Source organism: Zonotrichia leucophrys, chromosome 6, assembly GCF_028769735.1.
Source record: "Zonotrichia leucophrys gambelii isolate GWCS_2022_RI chromosome 6, RI_Zleu_2.0, whole genome shotgun sequence".
In the NCBI taxonomy this organism is placed as follows: Eukaryota; Metazoa; Chordata; class Aves; order Passeriformes; family Passerellidae; genus Zonotrichia; species Zonotrichia leucophrys.
In genome coordinates, this window is record NC_088176.1 from 7,917,137 (window position 1) to 7,943,569 (window position 26,433).

The 26,433-nt window shown below is 40.8% G+C and overlaps 1 protein-coding gene across 4 annotated transcripts in view; it reads left to right on the forward strand.

Annotated features, from left to right (window-relative positions):
* The window catches only part of ABLIM1 (actin binding LIM protein 1), a 201,421-nt gene that overhangs the window by 110,298 nt on the left and 64,690 nt on the right, over positions 1-26,433 (forward strand). For all 4 annotated transcript variants that reach the window (XM_064716223.1, XM_064716222.1, XM_064716224.1 and 1 more), the window contains exons 3-6: positions 3,206-3,389; positions 4,835-4,944; positions 18,480-18,606; positions 19,759-19,852. In XM_064716223.1, the coding sequence (XP_064572293.1) occupies positions 3,283-3,389; positions 4,835-4,944; positions 18,480-18,606; positions 19,759-19,852 (438 nt within the window). In that variant the 5' untranslated portion in view covers positions 3,206-3,282. The remainder of the gene's footprint in view (positions 1-3,205; positions 3,390-4,834; positions 4,945-18,479; positions 18,607-19,758; positions 19,853-26,433) is intronic.

A 26,433-nucleotide genomic window follows, 5' to 3' on the forward strand; every position in this document is an offset into this window, starting at 1 on the left:
GAAGTGACTCACCTTAAGAGTGGTCCAGGTCCCTGGATCCACAGGCATCTGGATTGCTCCTGCCCAGCCCAGATTTCCATGGCAGACCCTGGAGCTCTGGGAGCTGACAGCACCCCTGGCAGTATCTCCAAGCTTTTTGTGGTCCAAGGATGCAAAACAGGAGCTCCAGAGAGTAGCTGAAGACAGAAAAAGCTGGTGGGTGGGTGTTTTCCTTACAGTGGGAGGTAGAACTGTGCTCCAGCTTATTCCATTCACAAGAGGGGCAGGATGGTTTGTTCAAAATATGAAATTCTTTGATATACAGACAGAAAAGCTGAGTTCCTCCAAGAGCTTTTAGAAGGTAATGGTTTCTTCTTTCATTTAAAGAAAAACATTGACTTTTTTTTTGTCTTTATGCTTGTGATACCTGAGGGAACGGAAATGCTCCCCAGTGTCTCCTGTTTCAGAAAGACGGTTTTGGTCATGAAAAACAGAATTTCTCCCATCATACTGAGTAGGAAGGATCTTGGGGAAATGTTTTTCTTCTGTAGAACTATTTCTGTGTGGTGAATGTTTACAGAATGCCTCTTGCTTTTTACCTTCTCAAATATGATGTGTGCATCATTATTGGCTCCGCAAAGTAATTCTTTCATTTTCCCCATCAGTATAGGAAAAAAAACAGTTTCATGTTTACAGTTAACTGCCATCATTTAGGTATAAATTTTTCTTTGATGACATGCTATGTGTACCCCAGCAGTTGCACAGATCACACCATCAGAATGAGCTATGCATATGTAGAGTTCACAGCTGATTTCTCTTCACTGCCTCTGGTGCTCGAGGCATGAACAGTGGTGGGCATATGGGCTTTCTTTTTAATAAAAGACAATTGCAATTCCTCCCTTCTTTTTTGTGTTTTTTCTATAGTGACCATAAATATGTGTGCTAAGGCAGTATGTGTCAGCTTGAGGGCATACATTGTCAGAGCCAGGACTTCTGCACAGTTGCAAAAAGAGCTGTTCAAATCCCTTCCCTGTTACAAACCACACTGTACATGGAGTGTGATACAGCCACGTTTGTCCTTTCTGATTTGATCTCTGACTCAAAGTGAAAGCAGCCAGCTGGAATCACATTTTTCCAACCATGGCTGTTAACAGCCTGGGTGACCCTTGTTTTCCCATGTAGCTTAAAGCTGTGATTAGTGATAGGGACACATGTGCTAAATTGACTGCAAAAATCCCTTGTAATGTGGAGTAGCCAGGGCTTGTTTGTAATTCTTGCAGATTGGTGTGTGTGTATGCCAGAGATGATGGATCTGCTGGGGGCTCCCATCATGAGCACCTCTGCTTGGTTCCAAATTCATGGCTGGCCTGGGCGGGAGAATTTAACTCAGACATTCTGAATTATTTGCAGAATGTGTCAGAAATTGGTAGAAAGAAGACTTCATGAGGAAAAGGGCAGTAGAAGGAGCTTCTTTTTGACAATAGCAATTGCTGTCTGTAGAAGATTTGTGAAATATTTAGCCCCCATTTTCATGATAGGCTTGAATCCCTGTGGGTAGAGTCTAATAGCTGTGAATGCATGAACCCTTTCCTTCCAAGTTTGTAGTAGTTTTTGCAAACAATGATCTGCCACCTCTTTATGATGCTGAAGCTGGGTTTTCAGAAGAAGCTGGCACAGAGCTGGTATTCAAAGTTCCATTTGATCATCCCAGTTCATTAGAGCCTTGCCTAGGCAGGTAAAGGGGGCTGCAGTGACCAAAGGAGTTCTTAAAAAAATGACTCTTTTGGTAAAACTCCTACCAAAGAGCATGAGAGTTCATACATGCAGCTCCTGAGGCAGACCCAGCTGCACACTGAGCATCTTCAGCTTGAGGCTGAAAAATAGATATACTTGGATGTTAAAGGTAAATTACAAACTAGAGTTTAAATTATCATACAGACATGTGAGTACTCCATAGCACTGCATGAAGTTTAGCAGCTTCTAAAGCATCTTTTAAACATTAAAGTAGAATTCTCCATTTCTACATGATTTAATGGTAAGGATCTGCCCAAAGAAGGACTGGAATCTTTTTTTCTGGATGTTTACCTAAAAAAAACATTTTGGAACCTTCTGCAGCATTTTAACAGAGCCTTAACAGTAGTTCTTTGTATTCTCCTCAGTCACTGATAATTGAGTTTTGGCTGCTTGTGGATTTAATGCCACCATGAAATGTAATTTGTTTGCACATGGAATATTATCACTGTCTATGCAGAAATGTGAAACCGGAAAAAGGCTGGTCCTGATACTGCTTTCCTTCTAAGCTGCATTTTAGTTCTGTTTATTGTTTTTCTATTAATTATTGTTAAAGTAGCAGTCATTAGATCTCCAGGGCTGGGAAAGAGACAAAGAAAACTTGCAATTCCTGCCCCAAATGCCTTGCAATTTTAGTTTTCAAGGCAGGTAGCTAGTAAGATGCTAGCCCGTTATAACAGCACTGAGAATGAATGCTGGGTACAAAATATCGTGCTTGGGACTTGTGGCAGAAAGAGGAATTGAACCCAGTCCCCCTGATAATCTTTCTGTATTTCATATTTTAATTTTCTAAGGACTGTGTAACTGCAAGGACCTAGTGTACTGCTGATTTATTTTTCCTTATTACTCAGAATCCCTGATATTGAATATTTCTGATATTTGATCTGAAGATACTTGAATCTGATGAAGGGGGATGAGATGGCATTCCTTGGAGAGTTAAGTTAACATGCTGGAGTGCTGTGAAGAGTGGTTTCTCTTACTGAATTACACAGATACAGCAATATACAGAGGAGCAGGAGGAGTGCTAGAAACCAAAGTGCCTGGGAGGAGCTGGGTATAAATTTTTGGTGATACAGGGGAACACTAAATAGGTAGTTTTGAGTTCTTTGTTCAACCCAAGCTAAAGGCACAGTTTGAAATTCAATCTCCCATGGCACTTTCTCTTCATAGGGTTTGGCTGTTAGAGGTAGAATTGATTTCTGTCTTTGGATTGACCAGAAATGCCAATGCAGGACTCTGAATATTTTCTCAAAGGAAAACAGGCACCTGGTTGTGCTGTGTTCTGGTTTGAGTGAATAGGCATTTTACAGAGGAAAAACTGCCAAGTCACAGAAATCCTTGACTGGCTCTTCACCCTTGTACTGATACAATTGAGCAGCTGACATCCTTAGCAGTGATATTTTCCTAATCTGTGTGGCTTGTTTTTTGATTCCAGTGTGTGGCTGTGACCTGGCACAAGGAGGCTTTTTTATAAAGAATGGAGAATATCTGTGCACCTTGGACTACCAGCGCATGTATGGCACCCGCTGCAACGGCTGCGGGGAGTTCGTGGAGGGCGAGGTGGTGACAGCTCTGGGGAAAACCTACCATCCAAGCTGCTTTGCCTGCACTGTCTGCAAGTGAGTGATCCCTTCAAACAACATGGCAGGAGCCCAGTTCAAGGAAAACACAAGGAAAGGTCTTGCCATCAGACACGAGTCTCAAGACAGATTTCTCTTGAGAATGCATTTATTTCGTTATAGAAGATCTGCTGTGGATCTGACTTTAAAAGTCTTGAAAATGCTACTCATTTATTTGGGGACATGGCTTTTGTATGACATGTAGTTCCCTGTTCTCAGACAGTTAGTCTCATATCTGAAAGAATTAATTGTCAGGCTTACACACTGAGATAATGATGTGAGTTCAGGTGATCAGCCCAGGTGGGAGAAATGAAGTGCAGCAAAATTCTGGATGCTACGTTTGAGCTCTGAGGACAGTCCAACATAAGAGCAAGTGGCTTTGGGACTACTGGGATTCCCCCTCTTCCCAAATACTCTTTCTTGTCCCCAGTAAGAGAACCAGTCTTCAGTTCTGCAGCAAGTAAGAAGGAGTTAGCTAAGGCTCTGTGCATCAGAGAAAGGTGACATTTTAAACTCCTATCTCTGATAAGTAGTTGAAGTACTTTGTCCTTTAGCCTGGTACATTTTTCAAGCCCTTTTCTATTGAAAGAATTTTTATTGTTTTCTGTTTTAAATAGGGTGTGAGTTTCCTGCATTTTGATAATCATACAATGTGTACATTGCAGTTTTATTTCCCAGGGACAGTGTGAAACATGACATCAATTTTCTGTACATTGCTTTGCATCAATCTCTTTATGTTGAATGAACAAAAGATGAGTCTTTGAAATAGATTAATGAAATTCAGTATTGCTGCTGATTTATTTTTGGCCCACTTAGAGATGGCAGTGGAAAGGAAACCACGCCTGTAACATTTTGTTTTGTTGAAATCAGCAGTAGATTTGCTAAGTAGTTTTGGAGTGAGGTGGGGGTCTGCACTCAGCAGTTAACACTCCTTATTAAAGATTTGGAGCTATTAAATGTTGTCCATCCTCTGATTTAGGCACCAAATAAGAGTTAACAGCAATGTCAACTTCTGCCTAACACACATTCTTAACATTTATGAGAGACTAGCTCCACATTCCTTCACCAACCTCAGGAACAGTTCTGATTCTTCGAGTTCTCTTCTGTATCATTTGCTATCCACAACATCAAGCTGAGACCATCGTAAATGTAGGTGTTGTGTCTTAGCAGATTTCACTGTCTCCGCTATTCAGATAAAATATGTTTGATAATCTTTTTAAAATGAAAATACAAGGCAAGTCTAACCTCTGCTCTGCTTGCCTCCATGGATTGGATTTCTTCCAGTGCCTGGCTTTGCCAAGGCCACATTGCAGAAACTATTTGGCCTGAGTTTCTGTAAAATATTGATTGCGCTGGAGGAAGGCAGAAAAATCAAGGCATGGGGAACAGAGGAAAATCTCTGGCATAACCTTTGCAAAAATACATTTTTCTCTTGAACTTTCCAGGCGTCCATTTCCACCAGGAGATCGGGTTACCTTTAATGGAAGGGACTGTCTGTGTCAGATGTGTGCTCAGCCGATGTCCTCCAGCCCCAGAGAGCTGTGTGCCTCCAGCAGTAAGTTGCCATCTCATTCCTGAAGCCTCTCACTTTTCCAGGCTCATCAACATTTGATTGAAACTAACATAATGCAGTCTTTTGATGTTTTTGTTTTTATTTGCATTTAGAAAAGTGAATTATGTTGAGAATTTCTGTGTTGGTTTTTTTCCTCTTCATTGAATGCCTGTTACTACAGATGGGAAGAGTCATGTAGACATTTCAATGTAAAAAAATTACTTTTCCCCAGTGACTGGATTTTTAAAATGATTTTTTAAAAAATTTTGCTTTGACAGTCACCAGAAAAGTATTTAAGTGATAAATCCTGAGGTTTCAAAGTCGATGGAGTCTATTTCTTTAATGTATGATTGTGCAAGTTTAAGTATTTAAAAGAGGATGAAGTCAGAGGAAATTAATTTTCTTCTCCTATTTAAGAAGTCAATTAAATTATCCTTTAAAAGTAGTATCTCCAGGATTATGCTTCCATTAGACTGATGCCACAATGATTCTGTGATCAGAACCTCAGGAAACCATTATAAAAGACACAGGAAGCAAATTAAAGGGAAAGATAGAGAATAAAGAAAGTTAGGGAGGCAAGTTAAGTTGGCTTGCTGTTGGGTTTTAACACTTTTAAAAGGTAATTTGTAAATTACTGATATTAATCTCTGCCTCTGGTAGTTAATTTTTGTTAATCTTTGGGGGTTTCTTTCTCTGACTGCTGGATTGTACTCAGCACTCACCCAGTGTGGTTTTGTAAATCAAAATGGATGCAGCTTTCCTTGTGACACTGGGTGGTTTTCCTTCAGGGAGAAACTGTGTATGTTCTCCTGGTACTTGGCTTTGAGATCCTGGGATTATAAAGTGCTATGGAAAGACAAAGATGGATAATGTTTGTGCTCACTGGATGAGTCAAGTGAATCTCAGGATATCTGATTTGCCTGAGAACATGTAATCAAACCCTTAGACAAAGGGAAAATGAGAGACTTTTTTTGTTATTGTGCCTCTCTGTCTGGGAAGTAATGCTTTTCCACTATAATTGTAGATTTGCAACTGAAAATGCACAGGCCTAATCAGCTAAGGAAGAATTTAAGGAACCTGTAAAACGGCTTACAAGACTTAAAAAGCAACATACAAATTTATGAGGGACTTCAGGCACCGAGAGAATCCTTCTGAGACAGAGGAATGATGTGGAAATCGATATTTAGGGGGCAAAATTGGCAAGGAGCTGCAAGGCATAGGGACCTTGGACAGTACTGACTTTTTTTCCAAGCATGCCAGAGCATAGAAGAATCTGAACCTGGCTCTCCAAAGGTGGCACACCTGTCCAGCAGAGTGGCACTTGCCTCATGCCTGACTCCAGGTGCCAGAATGGCCCTAGAAAATGTCAGGTTAACCTTATCTGATACTTAGCAAGCCAGAGAGCTGGACGGTCACTTCCCCACAGGCATGCTCTCTACGGGAATTACTTCTTGGCTTCCACACTTCCATAGGTAGTGAGGATTATAAACCAACATTTTGTGGGCCTTGTGATGAGATTATTGGGGTTTTTGATCATATTTGTGTCCTGCTGACACACTGGTTTGCCAGTACACACAGCTAGAGAGCTCCTGCTCTCAACAGCTTTGAGTGCACTGCTTTAGAATCTGTAGGCATCTGCCATGGTGCATCTTGTTCTTTTATGAACTTGCAGAAATGTGTAGCATAGAATTTCAAGTTGTTTTAGTGCAAAACTCTCCAAACAGACAAATAAAAATGAGAACAGCTTATGTTACAAGTTCAGAACTAATAAATTAAAAAAAAAAATCAATGAAGCATCCTCTGTCTTCAAAGATTTGTCAGTTGTTGCTTTAACTTTGTGCAAAAGTTGACTTAGATACAGAAAAGTATCTTGCTGGCACCAAAGAGTTAATTTTAATTAGTGTAAAGTATTTCAGATTACTTCCAGGTTTCTCCTGCTGGCTAATACACACATATTTTTTTTCAAAAGCTTTGCCATTTTTGAAAGGATTTTTTAAAATACATATTCTTTTAGGAGAGTCTCTGATTCACACTATGCATCTGTTTCATATCCTATACTGCTTTCAGCTTCCCATGATTACTTTCAAGTAGATCACTAGAGGAGACTTTCCTTAAAACAAGGAAAGTTTGAGGGAATTCAGTAGACTGCAAATATATCAGGTTTGATTGCTTGGGTAATGTGAAAGGAAGCCTTCTATCCTAGAATGTCTGCATTAATGCTGACATGCCATTTTCCAGTGTCTATTACTTCACACAAATGAAAACTTACTGACAGCTTTGCTTGGATGATTTCAAGGAAAATCAAATGTGTCTGAATACAGGGGTTAACATCTTGAATAACATGAACCTGACAATTGTTACACTCTATTGTAGTGCACAGCAGTCAAAATCAGATGGGAAAAATACTAAATAATTAATTTTTTTTTTTTCAGTATTGGGTCCATAGTACTTATGTACCTCATTTATGTTAGTAATATATTTCTTTCACTGCATATGTGTTACCTGAAATTGTAGCTATTTTCTTGAAGAACCAATTCAGTGACTCTATTTTTATTCTAAATTTTTAAAATTGAAATGCAGTAGAGTAATCATAATTTATAATTTAATCAATCCTATTCCTTGGCTACTGCTAGAAATACACAGTGCACTAAGTGGGATCTTCATTCATTCAGCAGGAAATCTAATAACAAATACCTGTAAATCACTTTGCAGACAAATGAAATGAGTGGTGTTTGGTTTTGTTATTGTTTTATTTCATATGACAGCTTGATAAATGGCATGTGAACTCTAAAGCAAAGTGACTGGGACAGATGTAGAGCAGCACAGAAACAGGGGACAAGTAGATAACACTGACTAGAAGTGAGGTGTTGATGGCTTGGATAGTTCAGGGCTTTCAAGATTCTGTCAAAAGACATGAAATTCTTGTCTTTGGGGCCCAATAAAGGAGTAATGCAATAATATATCCCAGTAATTGCCATTTATGTTTTAAGCAGTGGCCAGGTTTTATATTCAGTATCATGATTGCCTGATTTGTACTCTCTTTCGTTCTTTCTACTCTCTGTTGTGTTCTGGCTGCATGGTAACACATTGTGTTTAAGGTCCATGTTGTCTCTCCAGAAAACCAGTTGTGCAGGCACCTGTTATTTCTAAATTTTGGGCAACACTGCAGCTGTGCAGTTGCATAAAATGCCTTCCTTTAGGGCATTTATCAGTGAATTCTCCCCAAGGCAGCTGGTAAATGAACTGATGCAGACTTTGAAAATAAAAGTCTCCAGTTTAGTCAGACCTTAATTTTTATAAAGTACCACACTGGCTTCCATTTTTTCCTGAATGCACCTGAGGTGTTGTGAGAAGTCCAGCTGAGAGCAGAGCAGCTGTACAGAGATCCCTCACTTGGACAGGCACAGGAGGTGGTGCCAGCAGGCTGAGCAGCTCGAGCCAGCACTCTTCTGGCCCAGGCATCATCTTTGGAATCCAGAAGAGACTGCACATGTCTTTGAATGTGGTTTAGTCCCTCTTCCTCAAGCAGAGGCATTTTTCCTTGGGAAATCCACTATTCCCACAATAAAGCAATAAGAATGCTGTGTCATTTTGTATGAGGTTGAGCCCTTTCTCTGTTGGTTCATTATCTGAGTGCTGGTCTGGAAGTTTTGATTATTTCTGATTATCTGTTTGCTGAAACATTGGATCATTTTAGTGATGTACATGAACTAGCTAAGAAATTGCCTTTCAAGTGAAAAGTGTGTTTCCTGGGACAGACCTCCCTATCCAAAAGAAAATGAAGCATTCCAATCACCTAACAGGAGTTTTCATTTTGAAAAATTCATCTTTCAAAATGGTGACAAAGACTTTGACCATTGTTTCTTTTCAGTGAAATAGAAACTCATGTCCTATAAATGCCAGTGGTGATATGTCACTGACATATTCTGTGAAAATCCTTTCGCTAGGATTTTTCTCCTGAGAAGCTGAGAAGCCTCAGAAAAGAAATGTAAACAATAACTATCTGATGGCTGTGGAATGTGGTTTGGAGGTTGCTTACAAACGGTGCATCTTTGATTGCTTCCATGAGGATTCTTTTTACTTGGTGACCAATCATGGTCCAGCTGTGTCGGACTCTCTGGTCTGTCACAAGATTTTATTATTCATTCCTTTCTAGCTTTCTGATGTCTCCTTTCTCTTTCTTTAGTGTAGTTTTAGTATATAATTTTCTTTTAATATAATATCATATCATAAAATATTCTGAATCATGGAGTCAAGATTCTCATCTCTTCCTCATCTGGGGACCCTCAAACACCATCACAGTGATACAGTTTGGAAAGGAGCAGAGGGAAAATAATTCAACTTCCCTTTCTTTGTAAGAGTCTCTCCTGTGAGTACAGAGCATTGCAGTGCAGCCAAGATGTGGACCAGAGTTTCCAAACTGAGTGTTCCATGAATAATCCTGGTGCAGCTGTTCCCTGAGCAGCCGGCATCCACGTGGAGATTTCACATCGTGTTTTGTGTCTTTGTCCTTGTCTGCTCTGCACATTATGTTCTGGCTCTTTGGGACAAATGCTTTCATGCCTATCAGTACAGAGTCTTACAGGGTTGGATTTGGCCTCACAACTGGGGATCTTTGCTCTATTGTGATATAAATAATAAGCTTAACGCTTAATGGACTTGTGGGGAAAAGGTGTCTTTGCTAATTATTCAATACCCTTATCTCTTTGAAAAAGATGCAGGCAGTGAAGTTCCCAGTAAATAACTGAAACTTCCAACAAGGCTCTGGAAATACTGAAGTGAAGCAGAGCCAACATACCATACCTGCTGGAGGAGGAGGAGATGGGAAGGAAAAAATAGGAATCATCTTTTGCCTCACTGCCCAGAAAAGTGGCAGTAAAGTGAGCTTTATTTGAAACAACAGAGCATCAAAATGGAGAAGCAAATTTACTTTGCAGTCCTCCTTAAAAGGCTCTTTAATTCTTAATGCAGTCCTATAGTCAGGACATAACTGTCCTTTCATTAGATAAAAATCTGAGTGATTGCTGCCAGTGTTCAAAAGTAAAGTCAGAGCTGATGTATCAGCATCACAAACTCCTCCATTAGAAATTAGCTAAAATAGATGCAAAATTCGTTTTAATCTTAGTTCTTGGGGAAGGTCTGCAGCTTGGATTTGTAACTGTTCAGCCACATTTGACTAATTTTTCACTATTTTGTTCTTCATAATTTTTTCCTGGAGCTCTCTGAAAACTCCTTCAATTCTACAGAGAATTTAAAAGTGCTGGGGAAAGTTGGCTGACTGTTGCTAAGCAAGATATCTGCAGAGATTTTAAAAGGTGTTGAGCAACATCCAACACATGATTTTGAGCTTATTCTTAGGAAATATTCTCCAGTTTCACACTGTGGCAAAGCTGCACAGGTACTTGGCACAGGTGGGGATGGGCCTTGTGTGAGACACTGAGCTCACTTTGTCTTCAGGAATATTCACCCACAATGTCCACAACTTCAGTGAGGGCCCTGGGGAACTTAGAGAGGCTCAACAGTTTTGATTGTGAATATGAATTTTTAAATTACAATTTTTTAAATTTTTGAGCCTTAAGCATTTAATATTTTTGTGTGCTGTAACACAAAAACTTTCTCATTTGATTTTTGGCTTGTCTGTTTCCATCAGCAGAAGCACTCCCATATCTCTGTGGCATTCAAGCCTGTGTTCAGCTACTGGAGATTCAGTTGAGGGTTTAGGAAACTTGACAAAAGAGGCAACATTGTCCCATATCTCTCTTTTTTTCTGTTTACCATAGAATAAAAGCATACTATGGACACCACTGTTGATTGATTTCAAACACTGATTTAAATCATTGATTTTAATCATGGTTTGTTCAATAACCCAGGAAACCTTGATTAGACTGACTGATTGTAACCTTGGATTACATTTAGATTTTTAATTATAAAATACTAATTGATAAACATGAGGGTACCTCATATCTGTACACATCTACTTAACCTAATATAGCTCTGCATAAAGTCATCATATTATTTAACATCTATATCTTTCCCTAACAACTATTTTTGCTAATGAGTTGTCAAACTGTATTTGAATGAAAGTTGAAATTCTATTTAGAATACATAAAGTATCTGTGGATATTTTTTACTTTCAGAAATTTGCTAGACACATGAAGAATGTAAATGAATTAAAATATATCACCGTTTTGGAATTTATATTTTTCAAGAGTCTGTAGCTTATGAAACTATTTACTTTGGATCTCCATGACCTTAAAATTTTTGAAAGTGGGACATTTTATATACCTCAGTTTCAAATAGGAGAAGGGAAGCAAGTTTATTCCCTGTGTTTTCAGATCCCACTTCTAACTCCGATTTATTTAAAACTTTACATTTTAAACTAAATCCTTTATTTTTTTAAATGCCACTATTTAATTCTCCATTTCTTTAGTCTGAAATTGATTGTAATAACCTTGCAGGGCAGCTTCATTTATGACTTAATACAGTATATAGTGGGTCTAAAATTTTACCCCCCCATCCACCCTTTTAAGAATAAAAGAAACAAATCAATGTTCATGGCATGATAAAAGTTCAAGAAATTATGCAAACCCAAGCAGAGTTCCTTTCTGGCAAAAGCCATTAGATTGTGCCTAAGAATATGCAATTCTTTTAATGACACTGGCCAATTTGTATGATTGTTTCAAGATGATTTATTCTTTTGAAGAATGCTTGCAGTTTTTGAAGCATTTTCATAATTTGAATTACTTTCTAGGATTAATTTTATTTCACTTTATGTCCTCACTCAGAAAAATGGGTGAATTACTCAAGTAGCCTCCATTTGCACAGCTATTTCCTAGTTTATAAGGACTGGCATTTTAATGCTGCTTGATAAATTGTGTTCAATCCTTCTCTGAAGGAATAGAAGCTTTGTTAGAAACTTGACCCCTGGGTAATAGAGATAGAGCAGCAACTGTATTTAAAATACAGTTGTGGCAGAGCAGGAAGTTTCTGATTTATGAGTTTTCTGTCAGAAAATTCATTTCAAAAAAATAACTGTTCTTCAGGAAGGTGTTTGCAGTCCAGTTTCCCCATTTCTTTTGGATGCTTTTGTGTTGCAGTAAATTAGACAGTGCTAAATATGTGTCAGTTCTTTTTTTGCCTGTGTGTAACCCCATCTTGAACTTGGCAATCAAAACACATCCATGTCCTTGGGTTGTACTGGAGGAGTGCTACTCCAGAGCTAATTCCAGAGGAAGTTCTGGGGGAGGTGCAAGGAATTCCTCAGTAAATGGGTGTTGCATGAGCAGGGATCACTGGCTGGGAGAACGCAGCCATAGAGGAGATCCCCAGGGACTGGAGTGTCTGGGAATTGTCATGGTCAGAAAGCCTGCCAGGTAGCAAGTCAGGAATCAGAGGTCACTTCAAAAGAATGTGAAAAGTGAATTAGCTAGACCTTGGTTTGCCGTATGTTATACAGACATAAAAACCTTCCTGAAGGTTGTCATGAGTTTCACTCCTATTTTGGGGAGTTTGCACTCTGTTGGAATTGCTTGTTTTCCAAGAGTAACAGTTGAAAATTATCCAAAATAATCTGCAAATGAAGAGACACAATGTGCTGTCCATGAACTGGGTGTTAAACAATGAAACTCTGAGATAAAGGTGCAGTTCCCTTGGGGTACTGTGAGTGGGAATTGTGACTTTGAATTCTGAGTACTGAAATGAGGTAAAAGAAATGATGGGATAAAGGACTGACCTCAGCTTATATGTACCTGGTCCTGGTTTATCCTTTAGAGTAGTTTTACAGGTGGGGCTCTGGGGCTGCTGGGATGGGAAGAAACCCAAAAGCTTTATCTTTCTTTCATAGGACAATTAAAAACTCTTCTCTTTCATTGTGTATATTTGCTCTTTCTTCCTCCTCCTGTTTCATCCACCCTCTTATTCTCAGTTGAGATACCTGTGTGAAAGATTGGGTTGAAGAGGGAAGTGGGATTGGTTAACTTGGTGATACAGTTTTTTCAGGGACAGTTTGCTGGAGTAATGTGTCAGAAGGTCATTTGGTTTGGTCTCCTTTGGGAATAAGGAGTAGAAAGAAGTGGAAATGAGGAATTGCCTTTCTGTGTTAAACACTTAAATCAATACAGACGCAACTGGGGGTGGGGAAGAGCATTCAACTTCTGAATCACTTCAAATCAAATCAGGTGATGAAACAGCAATTTGCAGTAATCACAGAATCACTGAGGTTGGAAAAGGTCTCTGAGATCACTGAGTCCAGCTTTTGCCCCAATACCACTGTGCCAACCAGACCATGACACTGAGTGACACATCCAGGCTTTCCTTAATCAGCTCCAGGGATGGCAGCTCCAGCACCTCCCCAGGCACTCCATTCCATTCCAGTGTCTAATCACACTTTCTCTGAGGAAATTCTTCCTAATGTCCAACATAAACCTACCCTGGTGCAATTTAGATGATGAATAAAGATATTAAACAGGACTGGGCCCCATCCTGGCCCCTGGGGGACAGCACTAGTGACTGGTCTAATGATACATCCAAGATGTACAACAACGTGTCTCTTAAACAGACAAGTCAGTGCTGGGCACTCAGATGCTTCCAGGGAGTTGTGCTGCAAGCCAAGAATGCCAGTTCATGCCATTGGGATTTCTTTCCCTATTTAATCAACTAAAATAGTTTTATTTTCTCTAACTACTTGTTTTGAAAATATCAGTTTTTCCCAACTTGCCATTTATAATAAACTGTCAAAGCTATACTGCACTTCCCATGGGAAATTTATTTCCCTCCATTGTATGAGCCCAGCCTCTTATTGTTAGATTTCAAGAGTACAAGGCTACTTATGTGGGTTTGTTTTGCCTTCAGCAAAAGGGCAATAGTGAATTTGTTCTGACAAACATTTCCCATCCTTGCAGTGGCAAAGAGAAGGGGTTTGGCAGCAGATTTCCTGAGTTACATGCTCAGATTGAAATCCTGCACATAAAATTCCCAATATTGTATGTCCTTCTCAGACTTCCAGAACTTAGCACAGCCTCAGTGACCAAATGGTTATGCTTTAAACTTTGAAAACATTTGTCCTGCTGTGAACATGGTGAGTTTATATTTTTAGCTTTGACAGAAATATCTTGAAGATCTGGAAAAGCCTGCATGATATCATCAAACCTTTCAATTTTAAAGCAAGGCTTTAGAAGGTGTTGCCTGCTCTGTTGTTAAAGGATGACTGAGAAAAAACTGTGGTCTCCCCACCTCTGTGAGAAATTGTAATTGCACAACCTTCAAATTGCCACAGAAGAATTACTGGGATATAAGTTGTTTTTCAAGGTGACTAAGAGCTGTTTATACTGAAGAGATTTCTTGACCTTGACTCCAGTGATCATATTTGCCTCTTTCATCACTTGCAAATCACTGCCTCTTTAGGTCCAGCTATGTTTGACAATGTATTTCAGTGTAAGTCCAATGAAAACTTATTGTTTCTTTTAAGTATTAAAATAATAACAAAAATCCCCCCCAATTCTTCCCTGCTTTTCCTGTTTCAGAACAGAAACCTGCTGGTGCTTTGTAAAGCTCATTTATCAATGTTTGATAAGGAGGGGAAATAGTTACAGAGAGTGTAACGAGAGCACAAAATACCTGTGACCTGTGGGGGTTGTGGCAGCTTCAGACCTTATCTGTTAGATATGTGATGGCCATCAGGATTGAAATGAACTCTTTGGTGACTTAATTAAATCAGTCTGCTATTAGCTTTGTGCACAAAGCTAACCCTGCATGGAGCAGAGCTGGTGTCATCATTCACATGACTTTGCATATCCCTCTTTATTAGGACAAAAGCACACAGAGATGGTTTCTCCTTCAAAAATCATATGGGATGAGCAGAGAATGTGGGATAAAGAATATTTGCTATTAAATTTGTAAAGCAATCCCCATGGGAGTGGGTAAAGTCCTACTCTGTGTGCTGAGGGTTAATCCCAGAGCTGCATCAGCTCTGAGCTCACCTGTGCACTATTGGCTGAGATCAGGGGAGGGAGGCAAAGGCAGAAAATCCACTGCTTAATTTAGACAGTGACAAATGGCTTGCTGTGCAGGATGCTTCACTCCTGGATGTCTGGGGTGGTGCAGATGCTAAAAAGGGAAACACATTTTTTTCATATCTTTACAAGCAAGGTGTCATGGGTGGCAGCACAGCCTGACCTGTGTCTTTTAGTGGGGCTGCTAAAGGTGGTGGCAGAGTGGAGTTCTAAATCATATATTATATTATAGTGGCGTACCCTGTCCCCCCACTTTGCCATGCTTTTGGGCTGGCTGACTCCACACACACAGTTCCTTTGTCCAGGCATTTTGTTTTGTACCCAGACATGTCAAACATGACATATATCTAAGTGCTCTCTGCATTTTCACCAGCACGCTGCACTGTCTGCCTCCTCCTTGTTATCTTGGCACTGCTGAATGTGTCATGTGCAAGGAGTGCAGTGAGGAAGAATCCAGGTGATGTGGCAAAAAGATGATGCAAGAAAGCTCAGATTCAAGGGGTGCAGTCTGTTAGAGCCAGGTGGGAAACCAGAGAGCACCATGGTGGGAACCATTGTGCACAAATTCAGGAGGAATTGTCAGGTTTTTCAGTCTGCTCTGGCATATGGTTGTGAACCTGTGTTCTTACCTCACAGCCCTTTTATTTGCAGCATGTGCTAGTTATAGGTTAGACAGATACAGATTGTGCTTAATGTGATACTGAGCTCCTGCCTGCATACCCTGGTGACATTCAGCCAAGGGCTTAAATGTGCCTCATGCAGGCCTGAGATCATAATGGCTTTTATTTGTAGAATTTGGATGAACAAATGGTCTTTTCTTAGCCCAGCCCAGCCTTATTCACGTTCTATTTTAGGAAATAATGATAATTGCAAGCTTTTCATGTATATACCAACAGTTTTGTCAGAATTAAAATCAGATTTATTTAAAAGCCATCTCAGCCTAATCCAGCCGCACTGGTCTGTTAGTTTACTTTGCTTCTAGACATTCAATGTGTCTGTTGTATTAGCAGAATGGAAATGATGTTAATTTCCTTTTGCAAAACACTTCAAGGAACCCAGAAAGAGTGTAGATGTCACTGGTGCTATAAAATAATAAAAGGATGTTGCCAACCCCTGTATTAAACATGAGCACAATGCTAAGTCTGGTGCTCAGACTTACTGTGATTTGGCTTACAAAGAAGCAATTAAACAGTCAGAGGTACTCCATGGATGCCTGCTTCCCCCAGGTATCTGGTTTTGGCATCAATAAAGATGCTGGACTAGGTAGACTTTTTGTGTAAGGCAGTTTCTCTATTCCCACTGCCTTGGAAATTATGTGTTCTAAAAATCTCTTTATTGATTCAATTTCTGAGAAAATTCAATTTCGTGAAAAAAGTTTTCCAAACAAAAATGAAAACAGCATGGAAAATACAGCAGATTTTTTGAGGGAAAATATCTCAGGGAGTGCATCCCAGTGTGCCAGGCCCCAGGCTGGCTCTGGAGGCTGGCACACCAGGAGGAAGCAGGAGTGCTGGGGGCTGAGAAATGGGGGCTGTTTTCAAACTGCAGCCCAGCACCCACTGGGACTGGGGGCAGGATGCCATTTGCTCTCACAGCCCAGGCCAGGCTGCATGGTTTCAGATTCAGCTGGAGGAAATGAGGGCTGGGAGGGACCCCGAGAGGTGATGCAGTATCCTCCCCAAACCAAAGGCGAGATCAGCGTGCCCAAGCCTCTCTGACACGTGTCTGTCCCTTCCTCTGCCTGTGCTGGACATTCCAGAGCCTCCCCGCCTTGGTGACCTGTGCCAGCTTTGCTGTCATCCCAGCCTGGCGTGGAGCCTTCAGCTGTCATGGCAGAGCAGAGGGATGCATTACAGGGTGTCACTCCTTGTCATTTCATCATTTCAGCTTGTAACTTATGTCCTCTAGAGCAAAGTCCTGGTATTAGGACATCTCAGGGCTGCTTTTCAAGTCCAAGTTGTGTCAGAAGTCTGTGACTTGCATTTTGTCACAAGGTACTACTGTGCTTAGTCCCCCTCCCCTCCTTTTTTAGGGGATTTGAGAAGAATAAGAAGAATGCTGGTAGGAAGAGGGACATGGGGTAGTGGATTCCTGGATAGCAGGAATGTGCAGCACATATTTGGGGTTGTTTTGGCCCATTATCCAAAGTCATGCCCTTTAGTCAGAAGGACTGACTGCTCTCATTATCAGTTGTGATAATAAACTCGGACTTGCCCTTTTGCAAGGCATGGTGTTGCCTGGGCTTAAACCCATGAGGAGATGAAGGTTTTTGGGCTGTGCTTGCTCAGTCAGCTTGAGTGTTGGAGCCAGGGTGATGTATCCCTGCTGCCTGGGCTTTAACAGCTCACATTGCTCACTTCTGTTTGTCTCCATTTCTTGGGATTTGTTGATGTTTCAGGCATTCACCAAAGGCACACCAAGTCTGGGAATGATAATATCTGGGAAATCTTTTGTTCCAGGCTGTCTCTGTGGCTTCCATGAGTGCCTCGGCTGATGGGCATTCCCCTTCCACTTCACTGGGCTTCCAGGCCCTCCCCTCCCTGTCCTTCTGTCCCCCGAGGCTGGCACAGCAGCACAACCCTTGCAGTTCAGTGCTGCCTGCCACATCAGTCCCTTCAGATTTACCATGTGCTGGCCTGCCCCTTAACAGGAAATCTTTTTGAGTATTTTATGTTTGAAGGGAGAGGAATGGAAGCTTGGGGCTGAGCTGGGGATCTCTGATGTAACATAAGCTATTGTGGCACCCCTTGGGACAGAGTGCTCCTGGCTTCTGCTTCCCTTTCTGCCATCAGGACTGATTGCAGTGAAAAGTGACCACCAGGAAAGTACCAAAACTCCTGAGCCAGAGTCCTTTTGCTGAATAGAAACCGGGAGAACTTAGCTTCCCATAGCTGTGGGGGGACAGCAACACCCTCACTGCACCCCTCACAGGGCTGTCAGGCCTGCCCTGGGCTGGTCCTGGAGCCAGGTGTGTGCCCTGGGCTGTCCCTGGAGCCAGGTGTGTCCCTGCAGGCAGGTGTGTGCCAGGGCGGGCCCTCAGCAAGGTGCGCCTGTTGTCCCTGCTCCCTGTGCCACACGCGGGGCTCTGCTGCCACCCAACGGGGACAGGAACAGTCCTGGCCCGGCTCTCAGCTCCGTGCAAGCTCTCGGTCTTGCTAAAGCAAAACCAGGCACACTGCAGGAACAGCAGCAGGAACAGCGAAGACTTTTTGGTAGCTTGTTCCTGACAGAATCTGGAGTTTGTACAGAGCTTTCCAGGTGGTCTTTGAGTCATAAACAGCACGAGAAACAGAATTACTTTCCCTCTTCTACTGAGAATGTCTGTAAGGAGAAAGATTGAGTCTTTGTGCAGGACCCGGGGAGGGTTTAAGGAAAGGAAGATGGGAAGGGTTTAAGGAAAGGAAGCTGTGCCTTTACATTCTGTGCAGTTCATCCCTTTGGCTGCCAAATGCTGTGACAGGCGGGCAGTTAATTAAGGTTAATGAACCAAGCAGCTGACAACAAATGCATCTGTTTGCTTGTTTGCAGATTGTGCTGGCTGTGGAAGAGACATCAAAAATGGACAAGCACTGCTAGCCCTGGACAAGCAGTGGCACCTGGGCTGCTTCAAGTGCAAGGCCTGTGGGAAGGTGCTGACTGGGGAATATATCAGCAAGTGAGTAACCTCTGTCTGCTGCTGTGCTGAACTCCTGGCACAGTTCTGACTGCTGGCAGAGAAGGGCTTGCAGCAAAATTCACATCTGGAAGTCCTGCTTTGACCACCTTTTTGTACACACCAAAGTCTTTGTTCCCAGTGAGAGCTGAGCTGGGAAAGTGACCTGGAAAGTGCAACTGAAAGCTCATGTTTAATAATGCCAGTTTATGTTTAATACCAGTCTGAAAGAGGTATCATTCCACATTCCCATAAAGAATTAGGTGGATTGTTGCATGTGTTTTCTGTAGTAGCCAGATAAAGCATTGTGTCATTTTGCTTCCTAACATGTGATTTTTGAGGAAAAAAAAATACTAATTTTTCTATTTCTTACCTTTGCTAGATAATAGAGTAAATGTGATGGTGTGATTGACCTGACATTGTATTTCTCATCTCCATATAAGAAACTAATGAAGAGGGGTTTGAGTGGAAGAAGGTGTCGAGGAAGAGGGAAATGATAAAAAGAGTAGAAATGAAGATACAGATTCTTTCTCCCCCTTCAAGCTTATAGCAAAGAGAAAAAATAAAGAAACAATGTACATTTCACAAACCTGTCATTTGGGTGTATATTTTATTTATAAGTAGCATCTGTAATTTCTCAAAAACAATCTGGTGCCTAAGAAAAGCTCCTAGGCTGACGAGTGTTTCCACTTTTACTGTATGTTCCTTGTTCACACAAAATTACCTTACACTTAAAAGTCACTGCTTATAACCTTGCAGCCTACCAAAGGCTTTTTTTTTTTTTTCTGAAGTGAACAAAAAAAACCTGTCTGCTTGTGCTAGCCTGTGATTTCCTCTCTACCCCAGAGACAGCTACACTGATTCCCTGGCGCTGCACCACCTGTAGGTGTAGAGAGTCTGCTCTGAAGAATGAGGATTGCTTCAGTAGTTTGTCCTGCATGCCTTCTCTGGATGGAAATTTAAGGAACAATTCTAAGAGGCATTAGTGAGAATGTTATTTTTGTTTCTTGTACTACAAAGTGTTTGTCTTGAACTCTCCCCATTTCCCTGGGTCTGTGTGTAGGAGTTCCAAGCTGAAGACAAATGAAGATAGAAAGTCATGCTGTAACCTGTTTAATAAGAAGTGGTTTGTAATTTGTGAATTTTCTTTTACAGAGATGGTGCTCCTTACTGTGAAAAGGACTACCAAGTTCTTTTTGGAGTCAAGTGTGAAGCATGTCACCAGTTCATTACTGGGAAAGTCCTAGAGGTAGGTGTTTTGTGAGCTAGAGTTTGTGAAGAATTGAGCCACCCATTATGTCCTCACCTAACTGCAGAGAATACAGAAATTCTCATAGAAAGGCTTCCTGCTGATTCTTGAACAAAGTTGCTGATTTTCAGAATTATTTTCAGGGTTTTAGTTTTGCAATCATCAGGAAAAGTGTGTGATATAGAATTAATTGCACTAGTTTCTATGGGTATGTGGTTTCTGTTTTTCTCTCTTCATGGTGATCTGCTAAGCACATCGCACTGCTTTTCTGTCAGATTTAATATATTTACAGAAGTAATTTAATTACTGGAATCACTTTTGGCAACCATAAGTTTGTCAGAACTTACATGAGATTTACACATGATTTGAATGATGCTGAGAAGGTGAGAGGGAGAAATGTGCTGGAGAGGTAAAATATGTGTTCAGAAATGAGAAGGCAGAAACCATCTGAGTAATCTCCTTTGCTGACTCTTATTTGGAGTCCTCATTGTTCTCATTGAGACCAGTCAAATCTTTTTAGAGATGTCAGCACCAACCTCCATCTCTCATGGCTCTGGTGAGCTGGAATCCTTGAACTACGCTTGGATTCCTCTGTGCCATGACTGAATTGTTTAAGGGCCAAAACACAGAGGACCTTCCTTGTCATTGAGATATGAGAAGCAAAACTTAACTCTTGTCCCTGTAGGAAACTCTGCTCAGTGGAAAGAAAGAACTTAAGCCTTGAGCTCAGGTCAGCAGCTGGAGTGTGTGTTTTTGAGCAAATACCTGAGAATAAACCTGAAAGTGTCACAAAAAATAAAAGCAGCTGGAAGTTGCAAGTGAGAGTGTGTTACAGGTTCCCTTCTTTGTGCCCCATCTGTTACACATGCAGGACTGTGTCAGCCCTATTGTACGAAGTTTCAGGTTTGAATTAAGATGGTATTGTGGTTTAGCTGTGGAGGTTTCTCTGGCTCAGCATCCAGAATATGAACCATGAGGAACCCAGAGCTCCTGTGGACACCCTGAGCATTTGGAAGGAGGCACAGTTCTTTCATTAGCCGCACTCTGAGCCTGCCTCCTTTGAAATGTGTGTCTGATTCCTTTGGAGACCTGCACAGATAATTGCTGAGAGCAGCCTGGGTTTTCCCCTGAGTAGGAAGGCTGTGTCTCTGGCTTTCTTCTTCTGCCCTGCCACCATCTGCTTATCTATTCCTGTCTACTGATGAGTTTTTACAATTTAGCATTGTATATTGGAGACACTGCAGTTGCAGTGCTGTGCAGGAGGCTCTGCAGGAGAGACGTAATTGGATTTGTGAGATTGGGAAAAAAATTTATTCTAAAATTGTTTTAGGTGTACATGAAAGTTGTTCTCACCTATAAGCAATGCAACCTATTCAGATGAAAATGACAAAAGAGAGGGTTATTGGAGTCTGTGGAGGGCTGGGAAGAAATAAATATTTCTATCTGGATCATTTTGTGAAGTAGCTGTGACTATAGCAAGGTTGCACTCATGTTACTCTTCCTACCATCAGTGAGGAAGAAACCTAACTGTTTGAGGGGTCATGAGCTGCATCCCATCAGAACTGGATAAACTGAGACTAAGGAAAGATTAGTTCAATTGACCTGGAACTTGGCTGTCCATCATAACTTAAGCTAACATTCATTCATAATTTAAACTAATCTGACTTTCATAACATTCATAATTTAAGATAACATTCTGTATCCCTTGGTGCTTATTTTGGCCCCAAGGTGAGTTTCTCACTTCATAGTTCTTATTCTCCTATGGCTATTTATTATAAGAAGATGAGACAGCATCTGCTGCAGAAAGGAAGCATGTCCAAACTCTTATAAGGGTGTCCCTCTTCTGAGAGTCAAAATCAGATAAAAAAGGTAAAGTTTTTTCTATTTAACCTTGCCCCTGCAGCATCAGACTTTTTTGATGTATTAGAAACAGAGCTTTTGAATGATATTGTCAGTAATGGAAGCATTAAGCATGCTAAGTTCTGGTTCAGTCTAGAAATTTTACTTGAATATTTGTGGCTCTCACTGGTTATCAGAGAAACAACCCAAAATACTGCAGCAGAGGGCAGCAGTGGTTCTTAGCACATAACAGAGACCAAACTCCTCGATGGCCTGTAGAAGTTGTGTTGCTCTGACAGCTGTCTGTAAGGTATAGGCTGGCCAAATCATAAAAAATTTTCACCAAAAAAATTGTGTAGGCAGGGAGGCCATTCAGACACTGGCTTCACTGAATTGCAGTGTGTATTAGCAGCTTGGATAATCCATGCTTAAAGTTCTCCAGGCATCATCTGGGAATGCAGCTGCAGGACAGACATTCAGACACTCTGTGTCTTTTAAGTGCTGCTGGAAAAGTTTGGAAGATAGAGGTGAGCAGCTGCTGGTCAACAATCAGAGCAATTTATCACAACTGTGGGCTTGTTTGGTGGCCCCTCCCTGTCAGACATGCACAGTTCCAAAGGGGCAGCACTAAATACTGCCTCGAAATATGACTCAGGGAACTAATAAGTCAAAAGCTAGCATGAGAAAACCATGTGTCAGCGCGTGTGTGTGTCCCCTTGGGCAGCAGAGGTCATGTAAAGGATGGGGTCAGGGCATGACACAAATCCTCTGCTAATGAGGGAGATGAGATCGGAAGCAGCCACAGGAGATCATTCACAGCACAGGAAGGCACAGCTCACAGAGGGCTGCAGAGCTGTTTGAGGCAGGACAATTAACAATCTCCTTATCCTGTGCTGGAAATCACCCACAACCTTTCAGTTCACCTGAAGTTTTAATTTAGATGAAGCTTGAGATCCTCACAGGAGGATTACTGTCTTCCCTCTTTGTTTTCTTTGGCAATGTTTCTTTGGGAAATGTGGGTATTTTTGATGATTTATATCATGTGGGTTGTCTCTTGTTCTGCTGTTTCCCCCTTGAGAAGGAAACCATAATTTTGGTGTGAAGTAGCACCCCTACAGGAATTGTCTAGGTAGAGCTTATGTCTCCCAGACCAAATTATGCCTACTAACATGCAGTCAGAAAAAAACCCAAAACGCTTTGTATTTTGCATTTGTTAATAAAAATGATTGTATCAAATGTCCTGTAGTAAACATAGTGATCAGTACATTTCATTTTATTTGTCAATAAAATAACTCATTATGTGAGAAGCAGAGTCTGCTATCTTATCATCTTCATCCAAAGAAATTACTAGAAGTGGTTGAAGGGAATTATATGTACATTGTGTACAAACACTTCCCTCTAATGGATCAGAAGTGATTAGCAGCAAGCCCTTTTGGTGCTGCTTTATTTTCTGCTTATTCTTATTACATCCAGGGCAGTCTGTAGAAATACTGAAGGGAGAGGAAAGCATAAAAGTTAGCTTTGGGTTCACAGAGGCTGGTGCTGCCTATTTTACCTGTAAAAATCTATTTCACTTATTATTTTATTTTTATTTAAAGAGAAGTTGAGATTCTTTGCAACATTTCAGACTTGCAACTCCTGCTTGTTTTGTCCCTCAGTATGGCTTTAGCACCTCTGAGAAAGTCAGATTTTTCAGTCCCCTACAATGAACAGCAGCAAGAGAGAATCCACTCCTCATGTGGACCTAAGAGTCTTCATCTCAGAAGCAGCTCTGCTGTGCCCTGGAGCACCCCCAACAAAACCCATCAGAAAAGCCAAAGTTTGGGTACAAACTGAGATTCAAGGACAAAATCCCTCCAGCCACTCTGTAGAGGTGATCCCTTTGCTCAGTTAGGAAATGCATTAGGAGAAAGACAGGACTTATTTTGCTAATATCCACAAATCATGGTAGAATGCTCTTTTTCTAGATCATAGGTGTAACAATGGAAGTTTCAGTAGCCATGGAAATATGCAGGAAAAATACCATGTGCATTTAATCCAGCTCAGATATTTGTGATGTATTATTTGGCACATTGCTTTCTGTGAAAAATACTCACAGATGATAGAGGAGTGCATGCCAACACAACAAATGTGGTAAATGTCCAATATGAAATAGATATTGCAACTTTCTTGAGCATAATGAATACTTTAATGCTTCAGTGTTTCAGGAAATGTTGTCAAGGCAACAGAGATCAGTGCTCTTCCTTGGATTTCTCTAGCAGGAAGGAACCTTTAGTTATGAAAAATTACTCTTTTCTCATTAACTCTGGTAAAAAACAGGCAGGCAGTAACAGCATAGTGAGAGTGAGGAGTTCTACACAGACTTCCCACTGAGCAATGGTTTTCAAAGCTTCAGGGCTTGCCTCTTGAAAGATGCCTGTCTAATCCTAAACCTGCAAATTTCTGTGCAACTCCACAAATCTCAGTAAACTTTACCATTTGAAAGATGTCAACCTAAATGATTTTTGGCTAATGTGTTTTTCATACACAGTATAACTGCTACTCCAGGGCTTAATTCAAAATATGTGAAATCATTGAGAAGCTTCCAGCTGACTTCAGAGAATGATGGATCATCCCTATACTCCATCTTTGCTTGTCTAAAACGTCTTACAACACTTCTAAGCCATATTCTCTTAGCTCTGCAAAAGAGGACATCAGGGCAGAAAAAGGTGCATATTTTGGATGAAATTGTATGAAAAGACTGAGAATAAGATCAGGATTTTTAAAATTTTCACCTTTTCCAGCTGTAGCTGATATGACCAGGATTTGATCTAATGATCTAGAGATGCATATATCTGCTGTCAAGTGCTTTAATCATCTTGCTCCTCCACACATTTATTTTTATAATGCTTTTTGCTTAATGTTAATTGGCAAAAAAAAAATAAAAGAAAAGAAAAAGAGGCAATGGTGTGATTTCTCCTGGCTGTGCACAGCTCTAGTTCCTGCTCCAGGGGCTGCTGCCTGCCCTGGGTTTGCTTCCTGTGCACTGTTGAGTCTTGCACCCCACCTTGTAAGCAGTGGCACAGTGCCATTTTCACAGATGGACCTGAAAAGAATCCAGGCCACCAGAAGGTTCCCTTGATTTCAGACTGCAAGGTCAGGTCAAGTTCTAAATATGTTTGTGATACTGTAATTTATGCTGAGGTGCCCCTGATTTTAAAGAGGAGTAGTAATTTAAGATGTGGTACTTGAATGAAGTTTAGTGCTTGTAAATACTGTTACTTAAATTGCCAGAATTTTAAGATGTCTCATCTGTGCCAGAATTCTGAAAGATGTCAATTCTGACACACCTTGACTTCTGAAGTTAGGAGGAAATGACAATAATTATGCGAGGGGGAAAACAAACAAACTGGGAAAGCTGCTACATTTGTCTAAGAAAATTTTATCTGTATTTAAGAGGCAAAGAATGTGACCCAAAAAGGCCTGTAAATTTCTTGAGTTGTTGTTTTCAGAGCTAGATTTAGATACCTGTGCTGTGAGGGATTCATAGAAGTTTCTGCTGATTCTTTAGGCATGAATGAGTCTACTAAATACTAAATAAATAAACAAATAAATACAGTCACAGAACAACCTTGCTGTTCCCATACAAACTGTAAATGAATAATGTGAACAATGCCTGTCTATATTGGTGAAGTGTTGCCTCCTGCAAACACTCACCCATGTCAGCAGCTCTGCTCATGTGAGTTTTAGCATTCAGATGCTTCAGCTGATTGACTTTCAGAGACACTCAGCAAAATGCATGTTTAAGTAATCTATTCTAAGGAGACTTAGGCTCATAGCTCATGTGAAAACATCACCCTTCTCTGCAGAGATCCATGGACAGAGTTTGTCAGGTACTTCAGTACAGTCATGTATCTGGTCCTGTGTTCTTAAAATGCTTTCTAGATTGAGGAGCCATGCAGAGAATCTCTTAAACTGAGATTTATTTCAGTTCTGTTCAGAAACATTAAATGAAAAAGTAGCATATGTTCTTCTGCCAAATAAAGTATTTAGCAAGGCTGTTTTCATAACAATAATGCTGGAGTTACAGAAAAATAACAAATAGAAGGTAAACAAGTATCATATAATATTTAATGTACTGGATTTTAATGATGCAACTTGTACTGGTAATACAGGTTGATGTGAAGTAAAAGTTCAAACACTTTTATAAATGAAGCAATTGATGAACCAAACAGAGACTGATGATAGGATGGATCCAAACAGGTTTGGTGGTGTGTTAAAGCTGTGGAAAAATAATATCCCTGAAGAATGCACTACCATTCTGCTTTGATAGCATTAGGTGTCTTCTGCTTTAGGTGTCTTACAGGCTTGGGAGAGACTTTGCTCTCAACCAGTATCTCTCAGTCACTGCTGTAATCCACACACACCAAAATAATCCAGGGGAAAAGGCCACACAGCATATGAGAGGCAGCAGTAGAGTTCAGTGTACTATTTGTTAGTTCTGTGATTTGATTTGTGTTTCACTTTACTGCCTTTAGAATAAAGGAGAAAATGTGACCATGTTGGTTGAACATCCCAGGTAAATGCTGAGAAGAGCAGAAGCACATGCTGTGGTCATTTGCCCTCTTAGTCAGGTGTGCACAGCAGAGCACGGGATCTTTTTGTTGTGGAAAATACCTGGGAGAGATCAGATAGGGTCAGAGCAGAGAGGCCATTGAAAACTCATCCAGTGCTCCTAGAGTGTGCCTGCAGCATGATCTCAC